Raw genomic sequence first — 22,124 nt, 5'->3', positions numbered from 1 at the left:
ATGGCTGGTACGGAAAAGGTCTGTTGTTTGGGGGCAGCCACACTGGGATATGCACTTCAGGAAAGGCTATGGCCGTGATCATTATATGCAAATCTGCCACAGCATTTATCCCACTCTTCATTAACATAATATCATCTGTTACCTAAGGCAGCTATTACCTGATCCTGGAAATTTCTCATAATAGATGTGTGAGAGCAAGGAGGGAGGGGGCGAGAGGAGTTTGTTAGAAAATGTAACAGGCATTCCCCCTTCCCCTTTCTAAATAAATGAGCCAAATACACCCGAGTGTATCCTGATCCAATGTGATAAGAGTGTTGGATGGATTAGGGAGACCTGGGCTTAAATCACCACCAAACCATGAAGCTCACTGGATGACTCTGGGCCAGTTAACTCTCTCGCAGCCTAGCCTACCTCATAGGGGTGTTGTGAAGATGGAATTGTTGTTGTTTAGTTGTGTCCGACTCTTCGTGACTCCATGGACCAGAGCACACCAGGCACTCCTGTCTTCCACTGCCTCCCGCAGTTTGGTCAAACTCATGTTCGTAGCTTCGAGAACACTATCCAACCATCTCGTCCTCTGTCGTCCCCTTCTCCTTGTGCCCTCAATCTTTCCCAACATCAGGGTCTTTCCCAGGGAGTCTTCTCTTCTCATAAGGTAGCCAAAGTATTGGAGCCTCAGCTTCAGGATCTGTCCTTCCAGTGAGCACTCAGGGCTGATTTCCTTAAGAATGACTAGGTTTGATCTCCTTGCAGTCCATGGGGCTCTCAAGAGTCTCCTCCAACACCATAATTCAAAAGCATCAATTCTTCGGCGATCAGCCTTCTTTATGGTCCAGCTCTCACTTCCATACATCACTACCTCCCTCTTATACATCGCCTTGAACCCTTGGAGGGCATGTGAGACACAAACCCGTGTATTTTGTAGTCAACAGGTTTACACCAGGGCGTAACATCATGTTGATATGTACAGAGGCAGAATTAGCTCCAGGTGGGTCTCAGGAAAGGTACCTTACTGTAAGTGCATCGGTTCTCTTTGCATGGAGGAGGAGACCACATTCCCCAGCACCAACTTTGACCCTGTTGGATGCCCCATGCAGTGTGAAAATGGCTGAGCTGTTAGGCTTTCGCCAGTTAGGACATGCCTTACAGATGCCCTGCAAGAGTAAGTCTTCTCTCCCTAACCGGTCAGAGTTCTTTCAGAGTGTCAACAAACATGTAGATAGAAGTGATTTGCCTATAGAGTGTATACTTGCTGTCAAAAGGCTTTTGACAAAGTACCTCACTAAAGGCTCCTGAGTAAGCTTCTCAGTCATGGAATAAGATGAGAGGTCCCCTTATGGATCAGTAACTCGTGGGAATAAATGGAATAAATGGAAAGTTCTCCCAATGCAGGGGTGTCGAAAGTAGCTCCAAGGATCTGCTCTAACTGATCCTCCAAGGTTCAGTACTGGAACATGCACTTTTAAAATTGTTCCTAAATGGTTTAGAGTGAGCAGTAATGTAGTCAAGTTTGATGATACCAAATTGTTCAGGGTAAATAAAACAAAAAGAGATAGTGAAGAGCTCTCCAAAGGACCTCTCCAAATTGAGTGAATGGGCAGTAAAATGGCAAATGTAATGTAAACCTGTGATACACATTGGTGCAGAAAATCTTAATTTCACATATGCGCTTATGGGGTCTGAACTAGCAGCGACAGACAAAACCTTAGAGTAGATGACGACCCAGAGTGATGTGAGAAAGGCAAATTTCATGCTAGGCATCATGCGGAAAGGAGTTGAAAACAAACCTGTCAATATCAGAATGCTATTATACACACCTATGGTGCAGCCACACTTGGAATACTTGGTTTGGCTATGGTCACCTCGTCTCAAAAAGGTTATTGTGGAGTTGGAAAAGGTTCCAAAAGGGGATACCAAAATGATGAATGGGATGGAGCAACTTCCCCATGAGGAAACGTTGCAGTATTTGGGACTTTTCAGTTCAGCGAAAGGGTGAGCAAGAGGAGACTTTGTAGAGGTGTATAAAATTATGTAATACGTGGAGAAAGTGGACACATATATTTTCCCCCTCCCTCTCTCATAAACCCTAACACTTGTGGACATCCAGTGAAGCTCAATATTGTGAGTTTAAGACTAATAATAATGATAGTTTATTATTTATACCCCACCCATCTGGCTGGGTTTCCCCAACCACTCTGGGCGGCTCCCAACAGAATATTAAAAACACGATAAAACATCAAATGTTGGAAACTTCCCTAAACAGGACTGCCTTCAAAGTTCAAAAATTGAACTTTTCAACACAGCATATAATTCAACTATGGAATTTACTGAGGAAACCATGGAAGGAGTGATGGCAACCAACTTAGAATCATAGAATCATAGAGTTGGAAGAGACCACAAGGGCCATCGAGTCCAACCCCCTGCCAAGCAGGAAACACCATCAGAGCACTCCTGACATATGGTTGTCAAGCCTCTGCTTAAAGACCTCCAAAGAAGGAAACTCCACCACACTCCTTGGCAGCAAATTCCACTGTCGAACAGCTCTTACTGTCAGGAAGTTCTTCCTAATGTTTAGGTGGAATCTTCTTTCTTGTAGTTTGGATCCATTGCTCCGTGTCCGCTTCTCTGGAGCAGCAGAAAACAACTTGGATGACCTTAAAAGAGGATTAGACAAATTTTTAGAGGCTAATGCTATCCATGGCGACTAGTCACGATGGCTATGTTCTTCATCCATTGTCGGAGGCAGTGTGTCTCTGAAGGCCAGTTGGAGGAAGCCACAGGTAAGGAGAGGGATGCTGCTGCACTCAGGTTTGGATGCTGGACTAGATAGGTCACTGGCTTGAGCCAGCAGGCTCTTATTCAGTCCTAATTCCCCACTGGTTCCTGTTCTTAAGCAAACATCAGCAGCGGGAGGATGCTTTTAATTGGGATCAAGCTAGGGAAGGAAGGGTTAAACCTCATGGTGCACTGCAGCCTCCGTGGCACGCTCCCTAATTACGCATCTCGGGTTGTCTGAGGTGGAGGGTGGTGTTGTTAAAGTTGCAAGGGAAAGGCATTCTAGGCATGGGTTTCATTAAATAATATGTCTTCATATAAAGATGGGCAGTGGGGTGGTGGTAAAATGGGATGCCCAATGCAGGAGGAGTGGGGTGGTACGTCAGCACCACGAATTGTTACTCTAACCTGCAAAAGCTTTTTCTTATGTTTTATTTTAGGTATTTACTATTACATTTATATCCCACCGTTCCTCCAAGGAGCTCCAGGGTTTCCTCCTCCTCCTCCTTCTGTCCTCACGAAAACCATGCTATAATGAGAGCGTGTGTGAGAGGCCCAAAATCACCTGGTGAGCTTCATGGCTGGGTAGGGACCTGAATCCTTGTTTCCCAGGTCCTAGTCCAGCCCTCTAACCGCTACACAACGCTGGCTCTAATGCGACTAAATCAAAGGATTTTACTTTAATAACTCCTTTTAAAACAATGTGCTAAACTGTGCTTTCTAGAACAGCCTACCCAGAATTTTTACATTTTGGAAAGACAAAAGGAGCCAGTCGAGGAATATTCAGGTGGCACATTTTGTAGCACCACAACCTCTCAGCTACATGTGCTTTGTTTCTATGCTAAGTAGCTCCCCACAAAATAAACCACCAACAGGAATCCCATATAGATTAGGGTTACCAGACATCCCCGGTTCCCTGGAACAGTCCCCGGATTTGCAAATCTGCCCCCGGACAAATTTCGTCCCCGGAATGTCCCCAGATTTGCAAATCTGTCCCTGGGAAACGTGGCAGTGGCAGCCTCAGTAGCCTGGAGCCAGCTTGGTAGCTCTGGCTGGCTTCAGGAGCTGCTCACTGCTGCAGCCACTGCCGAAAGGGAACCAGGGACGTCCAGCGGTACAGATCTCTTGCCCTCTTCCTGCTTTGTTTTGACAGATCGGGGGAGGCTCAGGAGTCTCCGGCGGGCAGGCGTTGCCCAGTTTTTTAAAAAAAAACTCTGTGCATTTATGTTTCACAGGGTGCAAAAGAAGGGCTTTGCACCTTGCCTGGCAGAGAAACTGCGCTCCTTGCACCCCTCCTGGGCAACGGCCGCCCACCTGTGACTCCCGAGCCTCCCCCAATCTGTCAAAACAAAGGGGGAAGGGGGCAGGAGATCGGGGAAGGCTTGGGAGTCACGGACAGGCGGCGCTCCGTTGCCCAGTTTTTAAAAAACTCTGCGCATTTATGTTTCACAGGGTGCAAAAGAAGGGCTTTGCACCTTTATACAATATGCATATGTGCTTGGGCCCAGGGTCTTTTGCCTCACCATCCCCACCACTAGTAACTCCCTATTGCTGCTCAGCTTCAAAAAAAAAAGTCTCCCCAGATTCACTGAAAAAATCTGGTAACCATAATATAGATGATTTCACTGAGTTCCCTCTCCGTGGAGAGTGGGATATGTATGTGGAGAGACCCCCCTACACAAAGACCAGGCTGTTAAAATGCGGCCCATAGAACAGCCTGCCGCCGGCAGCTCCCTCTTCTGCCAATAATGTGTCCGTCTTCTTAACATCTACAAATTAATTTTGACTTAGCCAAGCAGGGGACCTACTTTCAACCCTCAATTTCAAAATCATGGAAGCTTTATAAAGTCGTTTTCCACCTGCATCTCTTTCTGAGCATTCCAGCCCCTTTATCCTGCATAAAGGATGCTGGTCGGCGGGTGGGGACTTGGGGGGGAGCCAGCATATAAAAACTTTGTTAAGCTGTCACTATCAATAGAGATTCAGGGGAGGAAAATGATTGACAAAGAAGAAACAAATTGCATCTTCAAATAAGTTTCCTTCAAACTCCTTGTTAAAAGCTATAACCTCTGATGTTAACTAAATTTAACCCGTTCTGACCCTCGGAATGCCCCCTTAACCTTGCCTTTCTCCTGCTTCCTGTGGAATGCTGAAGAGAACTGGTCCAGTCGCTTGGAAAGCGTTCGCTGCTCCACACAAAGGATCAGTCTAGTTGTTAGTCTGTCAGGAGGTAGAGAATAGACGGAGAGGTCAGCACCTGTGCTGAGAAGCAGGTGACAGTGAACTGCGCAGACCATTCTAGGGGCAAGCTGTAATAGTGTCTACCCTCCCGAGAAAAAGAGAGAGAAGAAAATCCACACTGTAGTTTAGGGTATTCAAGGCAGTGAAGTTCGCGTTGGCTTTGTGAATGCGGACTTTAAACAAATTAATCTATTGCTGTTCAACTGACTGTAAAATTAGTAGATTTACTGTTGCAAAAAAGGAGAGCATTCACTTCCACTCTAATAAGGTCACGGATGTGTCCCAGGCTGGCAACAAAGCAGCCTTCAGAATCTTTGCAGCTGAACCCATCAGCTTGCAAAAGCTACAGAACAATGTCTCAGATGTACAGCGGAAAGGCCCGCGCCATACAGTTGCCATGTTTAACTAGACATTTAATACACTTGTTACATTGGCAATGTTTTGTTTTTTTGATGTGGTGTTTTCTCTCTCTGATTTTTCATTCATTTGCTACCAAAAAACACACAGAGCTTGTTTTTAGAATCACCATTCAATGAAACTTCCTTTAAAAGCTTGTCTTGGGCAACATTATGGTGGAATGTGCTTCTTCAGAATAGTTTTTCAAACGTTCCAAAAAGATGTATTCTCTGCCCCCCCCCAACTTTAATTCATCTTGCTGCACACGTTTTCATTATTTGCATAAACCACCAGATCAGATACAATAAACAGTTAATTTGTTCAGCTCCCACCCCCCTTGCCCCAATTGTCCGGATTAATTTGCACATTAACTTTTAAAAGCGCAAAATTTGAAACAGACAGCTGTAGGCATTGTGACTTCCTGTGTGTATGTGCAAAATTTTTGTTGGTATAACAAGAGAACTGTCCTTTAATTTGTGGTGTAGATTTATGCACCAATTTGAAGAGACTCTGGATGTGTACTTCAAAGTAACTCTTCAGTTATTTTGACCTACCCATAAGCAGTAAGCAGCAAGAGAAGGTTTTTATAATTCGGTAACTGGTGTGTGTGAACCACAACACTGCCAAAACTCCTAGGAGTCTCTCAGAGTCTCTCCAGAACCTCAGGAGCCTTTCCCAATTCAACCTGAAGATACCCGGAATTGAACTTGCTTGGAAAAGCTTTTTTTTAGAAAAAAGAAAACATAACAGACAAATCCAAGTTTAAAGGGCAAAGGTAACCTGATGTTTAAAAGCTAACGTGTTCATCAATCCAATCTTAGCTGAATGTTTATTAAATCAATTGGTACATCATGGATATCTACACTAATCTAACAGGCTGTGCCTGCTTAAAACATATACTTAATTGTTTGAGAGCTAGTGTGGTTTAACACTCAAGAGTGCTGGCCTAGGAACTGCACTAACAGGGTTAAAATCTCCTCAGCTGTGAAGCTCATTGTGTGCCTTTGGGCGAGTCACCCTGTTGTTGCGTAGAATAAGGAGGGAGAACTATGTACGCCACCTTGAGCTCCTTTCAGGAAAGGTGAGAAATAAACGCAGCAATAAATGTACTGTCACTGACAATAGATGTAAGAATGCAAGCCCTGCAAACCCTTATTCATTAGTTATTTATTTACTTAATTTCTGTGCCGCCCTTCACAGCACAGAAAGGTTTATATGAGTCATCTTGTGGGCAAAACATCTGCACCTACCTCATGATTCCCAATATCAGATGTAGTTCAGTTAGATAGCTAGATGGCACCCTCTGCGTACACACGATGCTATAACAACAGGATTGGGGGAACCTTTGGCCTGCCACGTGCTTTTGCTGGACTGCAACTCCCATCAGCCTTAGCTACCAGGGCTAGTGATCTGGGGTGATGGGAGTTGTAGTCCAGGCAAACTGGAAAAGTGCTGACCCTCCTTAGCTGTGAAACCTCGCCTCCAATGTAACATTTGCTCTCCTATTTCAGGGAGCAAAAGGAGCACCCGCGAGTGGCGCGCTCTGCCCCAGCCGCGCGCTAGGACGCAGCGCCGGGATCGAGGCACCTGCTTGGAGCTAGACCCTTCAGCCTTCCCTTTCCTTCTCTTGCTCAGCCAGCCAGGCACTCTCGGAAGACCGGCTGGGCCTTTCCCCGCCCCGCTTCCTCCGCAAGCCCTTCCTCTTCCCCTCCGACGGGTCGTTTGGCTTCCTGTCCCCCGTTCCTGGGCGCTGGAGCTGCCGACGGCCCCCGGGGGACTGACAGGTAAGCCGAGGGGCTCGCCCTGCAGGAGGCCTTTGAACCCGCGGCCGGAGTGAACGATCGCCCCCCTTTCTGCTCCGGAGAAGGGCTGAGCCTCGAGCCCTCGCGCCAAATGGGAACGCGCGAGAACAGGGCGCTTCTGGAGAGAGCGCAGTGCCAGAAGTCGAAACCACATCTGGGATGACGGGCAGGTCTCCCAAGTTCCAGCAGCCTTGCGTGGTACAGCGGGTTGTATGTGTATACTGCATATAAAGCCTTTTGCTGTACCCCATTAAGTTGCCAGTCAGTTTTATGAGATTCCTCCCCAAATATCTGGCGTGCACACAGGGTGAAATGCACACTTTTTCAAGCACCTGATACATGAGGATTTGCAGAGGACCTAATGCGCTGATAGAAAGCAGGAGTGTTGACATTCACCAGTTGCTGCGATATATTATGCTCATTTGAATGAGTCTTCCTTTAATGTCCCAATGGATGTTGTTGGATTCCAACCATGGGACTTGCAGTCCAGCCACGTTCTGAGGCCCACAGCAAGTTCGCCACCACTCCACTAAAGCAAAGTTACAGAGCAAACATCACATTGCAATGCATTTTTATAAGAATTGTATGATGCACTGTTTCATGAAGTCCTTTCTTGTGTTTCCCTAAACAGCTTGCTTCACTGGATGACTCCAGAGCAGGAACTGTAAATTGCTTCTTTTCATCCTCTCCAGTTTTTCCCACTTTATAAATCTCCTGTTTTCTTTCTTTCCCACTCTCCATTGCCAAGCAATACCATGGCAGATTACTACATTTGATAGAAACAAGCACGCATAATATTGGTCAATAAAGCACCACACATAGGCAGCATGAAAAACTTTTATTTATGACCACAACCATCCTCCCTTCAGTGGAACATAATCTGGCAAAATGCAGGTGTGCAGACAGATGGAAATGTGCAAATCTGCAAAAATTTGAAAATGATAAAAATATTGTTTTGTATCCAATGTAGGGCCTTCTCAGAGAAGACTCATTAAAATGAATGGGCATGACTTAACGGGTCCATTTGTTTCAGCAGGCCTACTCCGATTTGGGCCCACTTGTTAACCAGGCAAATGTTTCATGCATAGATATTCCGAAAGGGGTGTGTGCATTTGTAGCCCCTGCAGTCTCTACAGAGCAAAATCTCCTCCCAACACATTATGCTCTGGCATTGTCATAAGGGGTGCAAGATTCTTACACACGCATGCATACATATGCACACATACATGTGTATCAAATCTGGCCGTTCATGCTTTTGCAAAAAAATTTCCACATTATTTGTCCAAAATCTTAAGCAAATATGTTCATGCAACCTAATTACAGAGCAATCCTAGGCATGTCTGCTCAGAAGGAAACCCCACGGAGTTCAATCAGGCCTACTCTGAGGTGAGTAGGAATAGGATTGCACCCCTAGGCTGCAAAACGCTTGCCAGGAAGAATGTCCCAATTGAACTCAATGGGATGCACCTCCAATACATGCAAAGGGTTATATATTTATTAAGGCAGGGGTCAGCAAACTTTTTAAGCAGGGGGTCGGTTCACTGTCCCTCAGACCTTGTGGCGGGCCGGACTGCAGGCGTGCGCACACTCTCTTCCGCTACTACAGGGTCCAACTGATAAGAAAGCGTTGTATACCATTAAGGTATCATTCTGTTGCCTCCCACAGCAGTTCCAAGGGGGTGTGCAATTTAAAAATAAATCCTGTCATATGTTAATGAGAATGCGATGCAATACATCTGAACACAGGCAGGAATTTTTAAAAATAACATATTGTAATGAAGCAGCAGCAAAGGCCTGGGTATGTCAATATTTCTGGGCACCTTAAAACTTGTATACAATATAATTTTACAGGTGTTTACATAGGAAAGGATAGCTTGATAATTTAAGCAAGCAACTTCAGTGCATTTAAAAAAGTATTATTTTATTTATTTCAAAAGACATATATACCTCAGCTGTAATAAAACCTCAAAGCAGTTTATGAAACTATTTCACAAGGTTTTCTCATTTTTAAATATTGTTTTTAAGGTTTCTGGACATCCCCCCACCCCCATGTATCCAGAATGGCTGGCTTGTGTCTAAAGAAACTATTGGATCAGGCCAAAAGGAAGGAAGTGAATCACATCACTAAGTATTTCGCCAGTTTCTTGGTGCAACCAGTAAAAAGGACTACAGCCTCGGAAACTTGGATAAAAAGGGATTCTCAAAAAGGACTTCTGCCTGTCCCTACACGAGCATTCTGTACTCATGAAGATGCCAAGGGGAACCTAAAAGCAAAGCAAAGAACCACCAGTTTCAAAAATACAATTGAAAGCGTTGGGAGGAAAATCCCCCATCGGATTATTCAGCTGATTGATGAGAATGGCGAAAACCAGGGAAACATCCACAGGGCAGATGTGATTCGAATCATGGATGAAAGAGCAGTGAAGCTTGTTCTTCTGAAAGAGAAAGCAGACCCTCCAGTGTACAGACTAATGTCTGGGCAGCAGATCCTCGAAGAGCGGCTCAGACTTAGAGATAAGCAGAAAGCTAGCGCTAAAAATGGTATGTATAGCACTTATTCAGTCCATAATTCTAAAAAGCTTTTTAAAAGATGGATTAGGCTCTAGTCCTTTGTTTTTTCGCTGCATATATTTTTTAAGAGCCAGTTTCTAAATGCATATTTATTAGCCTAGTTGGTTATCAAAATAATGGGAAATATGCTGATCTGCATCTGCTCCAGGATTTCATTCAGGGATAGCACCATTTTTTAAACAGATATTGCAGGCTCTCGTATATTACCGCTTTAGTTCACAACTGCAGAAAGTGGAGGGGAGAGAATAAGTAGATGTTCCCAGAACCACCACTAGCTTTGGGGATTTTAATGCCCTACATAGCTCTTTATCATAACTACAACACTGTTGGCAGAAGGCACACTTCTTAAGACTACAAAAAAGAGCTCTCCTTAATTGCCACTTGAGCATAGATCCAAATCGCTACATCACACAAAGTCATGCTCTAAAAAGAATAAAAGCATATGCTTTGCCAGTTTATTAGCCATATTAAAACAACAATAACTTGGGAGCAAGGAAGAGCAGTGTATCTTGTTTTATGCAGGGAGAGCAGGACAAACCATTTTCTGTACATTTCTTGCCCTCTTAAAGATATTTGGGCCTCTGTAAATAGGGAGCTACTTCATATACTTCTTCCAATGTGAAATTCATGCTGCGATTCCCCCCCCCCCTTTCCAAAGAAACCCCCATACATAATTAAATCTGAGCTAGTTTGGAACACAGCTGCTTTAAAACAAATCCTAACAATCTCTTTGCTTATCATTTCAGCAGGCCCCATTCAGCAGAAGGAGCTAACCTTTTCCACAGCAATTGAGCAGCACGATTTAGACACAAAGATAAAACAGATTCAGCAGTGGATTGACAAGAAGCACCATGTCCGGGTTACACTGCAGCAGAAGAGGGGTGGTGATGGACAGAAAAATACGGTAAGTTACAACCAAAGTTTTCATGGAGGGCCTCTCACAGTCAAGTTGGCCAGTATTGCGAACTGACCTTTAGTATGACTTACGTTTCTGCCAACACTATTTGGAGCATTATTTTTTATTAGATACTTTAAAAAAATTTCAAACAGCCAGACCCTCTTTCTTGCCCATAACCTTGATGAGTGAAGTGCTTTGGAGAACCTGAAACTCTGCAGATGTTATGACTCCCAGTAGCCATCGCCCCAGCTAGCTTGGCCAGCCGTCATGAATGATGGGAGTTGTAGTCCACAATTAGAAATTTGAAGGCCTTTACATCTCTAGCCACAATGCACCTGGGGGGCCACAGGTTTCCCATCCCTGCTTTAAAGCATGTCACACATTCCAGCATAAGGAATACAGGCTTACGTTTTAATGTTCGCTACAATCCTTAGCAGCATAGTTATATGAAAGTAATTCCTGTTGAAATCAGGGTGAAGGTAAACTAATTTTGACCTCTACGAAGAGATTTGGGGTCAGGAGCTGGAGATCCCTGCCTCAGAGCCAGTACAGGGTACTACTTATCTTTCCCCAGTGCAGTTGTCAATCAAATAAGGAAAATAAGCACGCGGAGTGAAGTGGCATCTGTCCCAATAGAACCTGCCAGAACGATAATGAGAATATCGTAATGGGGGATGGGCAAGTCTTCAACCCCAATCGGGGTGCTCACCAGTGCACTAAACTAACACACAAGATGGAGGAGGCTGTGCTTTGTCAGGCATTTCTAACTGACCCAAGTCAGAATCTGTAAAATGATTGAATTTCTGCTCACCACCAACAGCGTTCGTTGCACATTAATTTAGTAGACGTTCCTACAGCAACAGCCTATGTCTGCTTTTTTTACACTTCAGTCAAGTCCTTTCACTAAACCTTTTTTTTTTTTTAAGGCTCAGGTAATACATTCATAATTCCAGTACATCTTTTCCTTTTCAGCTGGCATTCTTTGGTCAGATTTTGGATACGATGCCTGGGAAAGCGACTTACCTCTCTGAGCCCCGCACTGTCAAAGAAGGAAGGAGCACGTGTGTACTGAGGCATATGTCGAACAAAGAAATCCAGGAATACAAAAGAACGGAGAAGAACAAAGGAGATGAGAAGGAGAAGAGAAAGGACAGCACTGAATCAGAAACCCTCAAGCAGTGATTTAATATTTTTTTTATTAAAAAAATTGAATGTCTCTCCAGTTTTCTTTACAGACTCCATAGACTTGCCAGTAACAGCTACTTCATAAAGCCATTTTCAACTTCATATGCATGAATATATTGTCCACGTTCATCTGATACTCTAGCCAAGGGAGAGTGTTTCCACAGTAGGCAACATGGCGCTCGCTTCAGGGGTGATCAGAGCCTCATCTGCAGAGGAAACATTTCTTCGACATGCTTTAGGTGGGATGAATCCACTCAGACGTGAGGCCAAACTCCGCTTAGGACGTGGCTTTTTAACCTTTGAAAGGAAACACATAGATTTGTGGTTCACAAATTGGGATAAACATATAAACAATAAAGCTTAAAAAAAAGTACGTATACGTTTTGTGGTCAGCAATCTTGGCAGCTAACCAGTGGGAAATGATCGTAAAGTGTTGTTGTCCGCTCTTGTCTGATTTCCTAAGTGGCAAGAAGGTTCAGGGTTTGGATTCCATTTGCAGAAAAGAGCCCCGGATCCAGAGATAAGTTCCCCCTGACTTCCCTGATAAGTTTCCTGGGGCCTGGGGACTTTATTGAATGGGATTGGCGCTGGGGGTGAGGAAATCCCTGAAATTTTGGTGGAGGCCCTTTTCACAAGTGGAAATCTTACTCATGGAAGTTGCCTCTGCCCAGTTTTCAGGGTTCCCCTCAACCTTTGCCCCATATTCCCTTCAATGAGTTTCTCCCTCTCTTTGGGAGATTTTTCAGGATGGGGTGGGGTCGGGAGAATATGTTTCTGTCAGCCTCTTTTATAGCTGGCTTATTTCTGGATCCAACTTAACTGTATTTTTGTGTTATTTGCTCTGATATTTAAATGCAGAAGTAGGTGTAAGCAGGAGGCTGCAAAGAGCAGGCACTCCTAAAAGCCAGCAGGTTCAATACAAAACAACAGATCAACCCTGCACCTCCAAGGTCCTTCAAGCCAATGTAGATACGCACCCCAGCCCTGTGCATATAGGTCACCTTCACAAAGAAGCTCTGATGGATATTTCATTTAAAGTTATCACCTAATCATAAGCTCCCATTTGCCAACCACTATGAGCTTTGCCAACAAAGCTCATAGTGGTTGGCAACAAAGGTTGCCTTGCCAACAAAGGTTCATATAGTTAAAGCTATGGTTTTCCCAGTAGTGATGTATGGAAGTGAGAGCTAGACCATAAAGAAGGCTGATCACTGAAGAATTGATGCTTTTGAATTATGGTGCTGGAGGAGACTTGAGAGTCCCATGGACTGCAAGAAGATCAAACCTGTCCATTCTTAAGGAAATCAGCCATGAGTGCTCACTGGAAGGACAGATCGTGAAGCTGAGGCTCTAACACTTTGGCCACCTCATGAGAAGACTCCCTGGAGAAGACCCTGATGTTGGGAAAGATGGAGGGCACAAGGAGAAGGGGACGACAGAGGACGAGATGGTTGTATAGTGTTCTCGAAGCTAGTGCCTGGGGTGCTCTGGTCCATGGGGTCACAAAGAGTCGGACACGACTAAACAACAACATGAGCTATTAGCAGCGCACAAAGAAATGGCTAATAGCAAAGTTCAAGAAACTAGTTCCATCATGTAGACCAGAGTTTCCCAAACTTGGGTCACCCACTCCCCCCCCCCCCTTTTGGACTACAACTCCGAATATCCCTAGCTTACAGGACCAGTGGTCAAGGATGATGGGAATTGTAGTCCAAAGACCCAGGTTTGATAAACACTGATGTAGACCCCCTGTGTTCAGATTACCCCTGTTCAGTAATAAACCTGTCACATCCTCCACTCAGGCCCTGCAATTCAAAGCGGGTTCACACTCCTAAAACTGCATGGGGAGAGCAAACTGAAACCTCTGACTTACTTTTGAATTCAACTTTCTCTTGTCAGGGTCATGTACAACACCATGCCTTACAAGACTTTGCTGCAAAGAACAAAAATTAAAAGTTTATACATAGGCGACCAAGAGAGGAGGAAGAAAAATGTGCACGTTAAAGTTAACTTGAGAACGCCTACTTTCATGGCAAAGACTCTCCCACAGCCAGGGTGGTCACAAGTGAACGATCTTCTTGCCTCATGAAATGAGACAATGTGGCTTTGAAGATTGAACAGGGTTGTGTACGTTCTGCCACAGCCCTCCCTTGGGCATTTAAGCACCTCTCTCTCGGCAGCGTGGATCTTCTGGTGGCACTTGAGGTAATCTTTGCGGCGGAATATTTTGCCACACATGCTGCAGGTTATCGGTTCTGGAGATGAAAGAGAAAATGAAATGGGAGTGGGCGGGGGGGAGAACGTAATGTAAAACCTGAAATAAAAAAAATTCTAAACAAGATTTAAACAGTGACACCTCGTTTTTTCAAAGGCAAGGAACAATTTACGTGCGTACTATTTTCAGCAGCAGAATATAATATCAGAGTATCACCTGCACCGGTACAATCCAGCAAGCACTCACAGCCTTCTACTAAAGCAGGCATGGGGAACCAGTTCCGTCTAGCAGGCCAGATGGAAAAGTGGGCAAACTTCTGCAGGCTATGTTTGTTGGGTGGCTGCATCTACCCATCAATCACCTGATATATCATACGACCTAAGCTGAACCCAATTCCACTGGAAAGCAGCAAAGCTTGCACTCATTGCTGAATTTAAAGGACACCAAATGCAAGCCTCCCTACAAAAGGGCAGCTGCAGCTGACACTGTATGACAGGTTGGAGTGATCTTTGCCCTCTGCTGAAGCTGCCAAACTACAACTCACATCAACCCCAGCAAACATGACCAAAGATGATGGGAGTTGTATTTCAGCAACATCCGGTAGGCCAACGATTCCCCATGTCTGTCACATGTCAGGTAACTGGCAGGTGGGTGTAGCTGGCAAAAAACAACTGTGAGGGCTGAATTGGGCCACCTGGCAGGTCTGACCTGTAAGCAAAAGGTTCCCCATCCCTGTACTTTCTACTCATATCCATCAGCTGTACACACATACTCCTTGCACCCTACATATGAGATATTGTAGCAGAGTGGCCAAAAGTCCAGAACTGTGGACCAAGTAGTTCCTGGTTCAAATCTTATCATTGCAATGAACACACTTGGTGGCTTTGAACAAGCTACAACCCCCCAAGTCTCAAATCCCCCATCTGTGAAAAGGAATAATATTGACCTGCATTAGGGTTATTATGATGACTGTCAAGAGTATACATGACAGGCTTTTAACCCACTGAAGAGAGTTGTGCAATTGCTGTTTGTGTACAGATATACAATTATAGCCATGCTTACAAATGCACATCTGAAACTAGTTGCATGCACAGCATATTGTATTGCTATAAAGCAAACAAAGTCAAGAAAGGATTATTAGTAGAAGAAATGATTGCTGTTTTTTGAAGGAAAGAAAAAAAGAGTACATAATGGGCTTCCAACGTTAGAAATCATTCAAGCTGAATCAATGTGTAAAAGTTCTGATAGTACTTACCGACATGACTTTGTCGCATATGTTTCAGAAGCTCTGACCAGGTTTTCCCAACAAATGAACAGCCATCCTTTTTGCATGCATAGCCTATTACGAAAAACAGTTTAAACAGCCATATATATATATATATATATATATATATATATATGTAAATAAATGCAAAGCCACATGCTGTAGGGCATGGATGGGGAGCTTGCAGCCCTCAAACGTTTGTTGGATTCCCAACTCCCATCATCCCCAGCCAATGGGCAGAGACAGATTGTCTTATTTACAAACCACACTCTCGTATATATCACAAGGCAGCATACAACATAAAAAGCACAGTATTAAGTAAAAACATTAACCATTTCAAACACAACAGTAAAAGGTTTTTGGCAAAGCACCTCAAGTTTGAAAGGCCTGTCTGAATAACTCAGTCTTTAGGAAATCATCTAAAACCAGCAGGAATGACGACTCCTGCTGAACCTCTACTAGCAAGGAGTTCCACAGGACAAGACCTGCCACACTACAGCCTCAGCCCATGGTAATAGCCAGCTGAACCTCAGAGGTATGTGGGACCAATGAAAAGTGCCCTATCAGAAGATCTCAGTGGTCGAGACCGAACATAAGGAGTAAGGCAGTCCTTAATAGGATGGTGAGAGCTGTCATCCACAGCTGGAAGGCCACAGGTTCTCTTTCCCCTCCTATAGGGCATCTCTTACCACGCTCTGCTGTCTAAGGAGAGAGTAAACAAATTTCCTCAATTTGAAGCTGAGTTTCTGGTACAGTAAGGGCTAGCCCCACTGCTCTTAACAGTGACTTGTATAGTATTCCTCAATGAAATGTTAACCCAGCATGGCATCAATGGGGAAGAGGCTTTTTACAAACCACCTTTAAGAGGAGCATTATCCCCAAAGCCAGCCCTAATGTAGGCTCAAAAAAGACTTTTCGCACACTCCTGCCCTACATATCATTTGCTAATTGAAATGACACACATCCTGCACTGTGACTGATGTCAATCTGATTTAAAACCAGCAGACCTGCTTCCATAACTTCCAGTTTTGAGCCTTATATTTGAAGGCAACCCATTAAAGCAACAACAGCGCTGGGTTTTACACAGCTGAAGCAAGAGGAATAATTTACCTTCGTGAATCTTCTCATGACGCTTCAGATGGGCACGCATGGAAAAGCGCATTTCGCATCCTTCGTGGCTGCATCTACGTGACAAAAACAAAACACACATCACTCAAAACACAAATAAAAATCCCAGTTCATAAACAGTGTAAGTGAAAGTGGACTTTTCCTTTACTTCCATCACTCACCCACCCCAAATTAACGTGATGCTCCAATTACTGTTCTGAAAGAAGAGTTCTCCGGTTGGAAGCGCAATGTGCCACATTTTTAGGTTACATCTTCCACTTTCAAGTCCTGAATGGCAGCTAACTGATCATGATGGCTTTTGTTTTATTTTCACAGTGCCATCATATATGATGCTTAACAGAGCTGCGTAAGGAGAAGGCCTTGTTGGAGATGGCATCCTATTTTAAGTGCCTGGTAAATACCTTTTTATTCTCCCAGGGCTTTTAATTTTGGTCTTCAGGCTCTGTTAAATAAAAACATCATCTTCCTCAGGGCAACCATTTAAAATTCCTGTCTACAAGCACCCTGAAAACCTCCCTACTTATTTTCATGAAAAAACAGGAATATTCACCTACTTGAACGGCGGTTCACCAGTGTGTTCAGACTGATGAATTTTCAACTGCTGGTGTTTTTTAAAGGATTTCCCACATCCTTCAAAGTCACACTGTTTGGAAAAATCAAGACAGTTACTGGTAGAGGCAGGCTAACGTAAAGTACTAGCATATGCTCAATTTTACATCATGCCATAAAGCTCACCATGGCAAAGCTGAGGAAAGGACCCAGGACTTTTGGGGTTTAATGCAGTCACTTGATCCAGTAATGCACACTAGTATCTTACCTGCACACAGCATGTAACAAAGCGTTGGTTAGAGTCCTCAGTCAGCACAGACTGGGCTCCCACTGCTAGCTACAAGCAAATAGCACCCTGCAAGTAAACAGGGTATGTCCCCCTGCCATATCTGTCAATGGGTAAAAGCTGACCATGTGTATACAGATACTGTATTTTTCGCACCATTGGACGCACTTTTTCACTCTTAAAAAGGGGAAATGTCTGTGCGTCCTATGGAGCGAATGTGTGGTCCCTGGAGCCAAATTGCCGGAGTGCGGCACAATCTTGGACTGGTCTTTGGTAGTGGTGGTGGAGCCGCGCTCCCCTGCCGGCAGCCTCGGCTTCCGCTTGCAGCCCCGGGAAGCTCTGGAGCAACGGGAAGGCTGTGCGCCCATGCACCACGCTCCAGGGCTGCTGAATGGGGTTGGGGGGGTGCTGCTCTGCCAGCAGCCTGCCCTTCCCCTCAAGGTTTGGAGCAGCGGGCAGGCTGTTCACTGAGAGAGGGGAGGAAGAGGACGGAGAGGAGGGGGACCAAGAAGCTGGGTGAAGGGAGATGAGGTACCATAGGTTGCCGTGAGTGGAGAGTCTTGGTAGAGGGCAAAGGAGAGGGAGCAGTGAAGGGGAGAAATTGTAGACGTCACCTGAGGAGTTTGGGTGAAAGGGATGGAGAAGAGGAGGCTGGAAAAGGGACTGTTCTGCTTGGGGGGGGGAGAAAAAAGTGGGGAAAAGGAAAGCCTCCCAAGCCTGCCGCTGAGAAGCTCTGCTCGGCTGTTTCTTGACTGTAATTCAAGTAAAGGGAATGTTTGCGAGCAGCTGGCAGGCTGTTCGCTGAGAGAGGGGAGGAAGAGGATTGAGAGGAAAAAATGTGGCATTAGCAATGCTTTGGATGGATACGAAGATGGTATTTTACATGAAGATAGCGAAGAAAGTGATGTCAGTGACTGTGAGCAACTGAGCTTCATAAACTCTGACTTTAGCAGTGATGAGTTCTTGGGGTTCACAGAAGACTAGAAGAGTACTCAAACCTTAAAGTCTCTCTTCATTTGTTAATGACAGTGATGATGGTTCTTAATGCCATTGTTGACTGCTGTTCACTTTACATGGCTGTAATGTGATTCTGATATACCGGTTGTTTATTAAATACAGTAGTTTATACAACATTTGATTCAGAATATTTTTTCCTTGTTTTCCTCCTCTAAAAACTAGATGCGCCCTATGGTCGGGTGCGTCCAATGGAGCGAAAAATACGGCAATTGTACCGCTTAATCACAACCTAGATGCACAGGCTAAGCTCTAACATTGATAAAAGAGTTAATAAGTCAAGCACATTTAATGAATTATTTCCTAACACTGAGCAAAGGATTATTTATCATTATTCATTTATAACCTATTAGAAGCCTATTTGGGCAAACAAAGAAGGCCACTTACTATGTATTCCTTACAATGCTGTAAATGTTTGCGACCAATGTGTTTGTTCAAGTTTGATTTTGTTGTAAATCTCTCGTTGCAGCCCTCCACCTTGCACCTACAAATACACAAGCGTATGTTCTCTATAAAGAATATGAAAGAATACAAGCAGGTGCAACTGGCCTTTCCAGATGTCAGCTAATTAAAGAAACCTTAGTCAAATCATTGAACTGGCCAAATTAATTGGTTAAAGGTGTATACATTGGCTAATGAATAAAACAATTGTTAAGAGGGTAAACGGGAATACTTTCTTGGTTCTCAGGGGCTGCAGGCATACGTTGCAACACGCACTTAGAATCTTAGAAGAATTATTCCTCCTTGTGTGAGAAAGGAGGAGGAAGCTCTCCTAAGATGATGCACCACACATTTTTTATAAACGAATCTTAAAAATAAACACACCAGTGTTTTTAGTCAGTACAGGGTTCCCCCCTAATTGTTTTTCTCTAATAAATATATTACAGTTAAAATAAGTATGTTATGAAGAATCTCGGTAAAAAGAAACACCACACACAGAGGAGGGGGGGAATAACATAATATATCACAGTGGTGGGTAAACTATTCCCACCTCTGGAAAGAGTCATATGCCACTCCCCTCTCAAGCTAGTCATTGGGCTGAGAGGAAAAACATGGGTGCCAGGAAGAGAGAAATGAGGGTTATCATTAGGAGAAAGAAAAGGGGGTGGCTCAACCTAGGCCTCATCTGCACTATATATTTAAAACACTATAATACCACTTGAATAGCCATGGCTTCCCACAAAGAACCAGTTTATTAAGGGAGCAGAGTGTTGTTATTCAAAGGTGTATTTAAATGCATATAGGGTCCTACTCTCTAGCCCCTGCTGGCTTTGGCTCTGCCCACAGCCAGCATGCTAGGGAAAGGCTGTAGCTCAGTGATAGAGCATCTGCTTTGCATGCAGAAGGGCTCAGGTTCCATATCTGGCATCTCCAAGTACACCTGGCAGAGAACCCTTCCTGAAATCCTGAACAGCCATTGCAAGTCACTATAGACGATACTGAGCTGGCTGGATCAAAGGCCTGACTCAGTGTAATGCAGCCTTCTATGAAGCCCCTGACAGATTGCCTTGGAGGGAAATGCAGACCTCAAAAGAGAAAAAGTTGCCCACCACTGACTTAAAAGCTGAAACTGGTGTCCCAACTACAATATCCTATGTTCCAGAACCATACTTGTTTTAAAAGTTTTTCATTTCATATCCTCCACTTCACCCATAAGGCTGGAGTTTTTCATTTAGCCAAACCTCAACAAAATAGGTTAATCCTATTAGTTATGCAAACATACAACTGCCAGCTTCACCCAATCCTATTCCTGTGGCAGCAAACCTGCAAATCTTAACATCTGTTGGGATTTTTGTTGTTCTAACAATTCCAGCACCTTCCCCACCCACAGCCATAGTATACTTACACAAATTGCTTTTCTCCAGTGTGCGTGAGAAAATGGCGCTTAAGATGGTAGAGTCTAGTGAAGCCTTTACCACAGCCTTCATAATCGCAAATGAAAGGCAGCTGATAAGGAGAAAAACAGCTGATTTTATATCACAAATTTATTTGCTTTACTCATCATCTTACACATCCTACTAATTTCCCAAAACAGTTCCTCTTGCACACCGAATACCATACTTAGCAGATGGGGGATTTCTTTTTTAAAAAAATAACTGGAAAAGTTTCCAGAGATTTTCTCTATACAAATTACCCTAATTTACATAGAACAATTTTCCGATGATCAAATGTAGCATGTCTATTTGACTTACATTTGACAAAGGTTTAAAAAAAGTACACCATATTAACTTTTTGTCCAATACACCCCAAGTATTTGACCTACTACTTCCCGTAACAGAAGCTCCCCCAGTCACTGTCTAGGGCCAGTTTCACCCCTTTACTAGTTAGAAGGTTGGCCAATATTCTTGAGAGATTTTCATTTTCATTTACTCAGGAGTAAACCCCCCTTTCATAGTTTAACTTTTATCAATACTTAATTGTTTTCTTAATGGGTGTGCCTATGTTTTTAGTGGTTATTTTGTTTTTTTATCTGTAAGCCTCCTTGAGTCCCTTCAGGGAAAAAGGAAACGTATAAATACATACATATATATATATATATATATATATATGTGTATATATTTATACATATATATTAATATACTGTGTGTGTGTGTGTGTGTATATATATGTGTGTGTGTGTGTGTGTATATATACACACACACACACACACACACACACACACACACACAGTATATGAATGATAATCTCACATGAGCGCCATACACACCACTGCAGGTTTTGACAGTCACTCAAAAAAGCCCTCATGCCCCTATCCGGAAACGCGTCATCTCCATGGAGCCCCGCCCCGAACAAGCGCGTCACCCCCGACCGGCCAATGACGGCCCGCTTCCCCTCGATTGGCTATGCGAGGGAGGCCGCGCTCCAATAGCAGCCGCAGCGTTCGCGCTCGCGCGCCCCAAGGTTCGATTCCCTCTTGCTGCCCGTCAGCACACCTGGCCTCTCGGCTGGTCTCTTGCGGACACGCTTTCGCCCAATGGCCGCTTCCCTTATCCCCCCCCCTTAGTCCCGCCCAACTGACCTCTCCCGTGTGCCGGCACAGGTGCGCGTCCAGCTTCCAGGCCCTGTTGTAAATGGCGTCGCAGTCCGGGAAGGAGCAAATGAAGGCTTTCCTCAGGAGCGCCGGAGGCGGGCGGTGGCGAGAAGCGCTGGGCTTGCGTCTATCGGAGGAGGCGGCGGCATCTTCCTCTTCGACGGCAGACTCATCTCCGGCCATTCTTCGAGCGGCGGCGCACCACGTGGTAGCGCTGGAGCCCCGCCCCTCCAAGCTTCTCCTTCCTTAATTTGTCCCTTCCCGCCCACCGTCCTGCCACGGGGCGGGGCAAGGCGGAGAGAAACCCCTCACTGGAGTTTGCCTGAGAAGAGACAGCTGCATCCGCGATTGCGCAATGCGGTCGCGCTCTGGGTGGGCGGAGTCTGCCGAATAAAAAACACACAACTCGTGTTATTTCCCCAAAATCTTGTATTGCGCATATATGAAATGTATATACATATCTGATAAATGTGCATTACATTTGAAGGCAAAGTTACAGGTAGGTAGCCGTGTTCGTCTGCCGTAGTCGAAACAAAATAAAATAAATAAAATAAAATATAAAAAAATTCTTTCCAGTAGCACCTTAGAGACCAACTAAGTTAGTTATTGGTATGAGCACACGAAAGCTCATACCAATAACTAACTTAGTTGGTCTCTAAGGTGCTACTGGAAGGATTTTTTAAAAAAATTATTTTGATTTGAAGGCAAAGAAAAGAGAGCGTAAAGGACATGACACAAAAGGAAAAGGGGATGGGAGGGAGGAGTAAAC

General features: G+C 44.4%; 2 protein-coding genes and 1 long non-coding RNA gene across 3 annotated transcripts; 2 read left to right on the top strand and 1 right to left on the bottom strand.

Moving 5' to 3' along the window:
• The first annotated feature begins 7,105 nt into the window (after positions 1-7,105).
• Positions 7,106-11,899, top strand: MTIF3 (mitochondrial translational initiation factor 3). Its single transcript, XM_081004220.1, has 4 exons — positions 7,106-7,196; positions 9,240-9,755; positions 10,535-10,689; positions 11,656-11,899. Exons 2-4 carry the CDS (start codon positions 9,275-9,277, stop codon positions 11,863-11,865), a joined length of 846 nt encoding a protein of 281 aa, XP_080860346.1. The 5' UTR covers positions 7,106-7,196; positions 9,240-9,274; the 3' UTR covers positions 11,866-11,899.
• LOC308476570 lies at positions 9,762-10,433 on the top strand. The gene is made up of 2 exons (XR_013985966.1): positions 9,762-9,885; positions 9,934-10,433. It is a non-coding gene; the product is annotated as an uncharacterized lncRNA (long non-coding RNA).
• GTF3A (general transcription factor IIIA) lies at positions 11,862-21,768 on the bottom strand. Its single transcript, XM_081004191.1, has 9 exons — positions 21,344-21,768; positions 20,171-20,271; positions 18,712-18,808; positions 17,030-17,118; positions 16,458-16,531; positions 15,339-15,422; positions 13,894-14,123; positions 13,742-13,801; positions 11,862-12,165 (listed from the first exon to the last, which is right to left on the bottom strand). The coding sequence occupies exons 1-9, from the start codon at positions 21,536-21,538 to the stop codon at positions 12,007-12,009; spliced, it is 1,089 nt and encodes a 362-aa protein (XP_080860317.1). The 5' UTR covers positions 21,539-21,768; the 3' UTR covers positions 11,862-12,006.
• Between the last annotated feature and the right edge of the window lie 356 nt (positions 21,769-22,124).

This window comes from Podarcis pityusensis, assembly GCF_964106645.2.
Source record: "Podarcis pityusensis genome assembly, chromosome: 4".
NCBI lineage: Eukaryota > Metazoa > Chordata > Lepidosauria > Squamata > Lacertidae > Podarcis > Podarcis pityusensis.
This window is presented reverse-complemented; position numbering and strand designations above follow the sequence as displayed.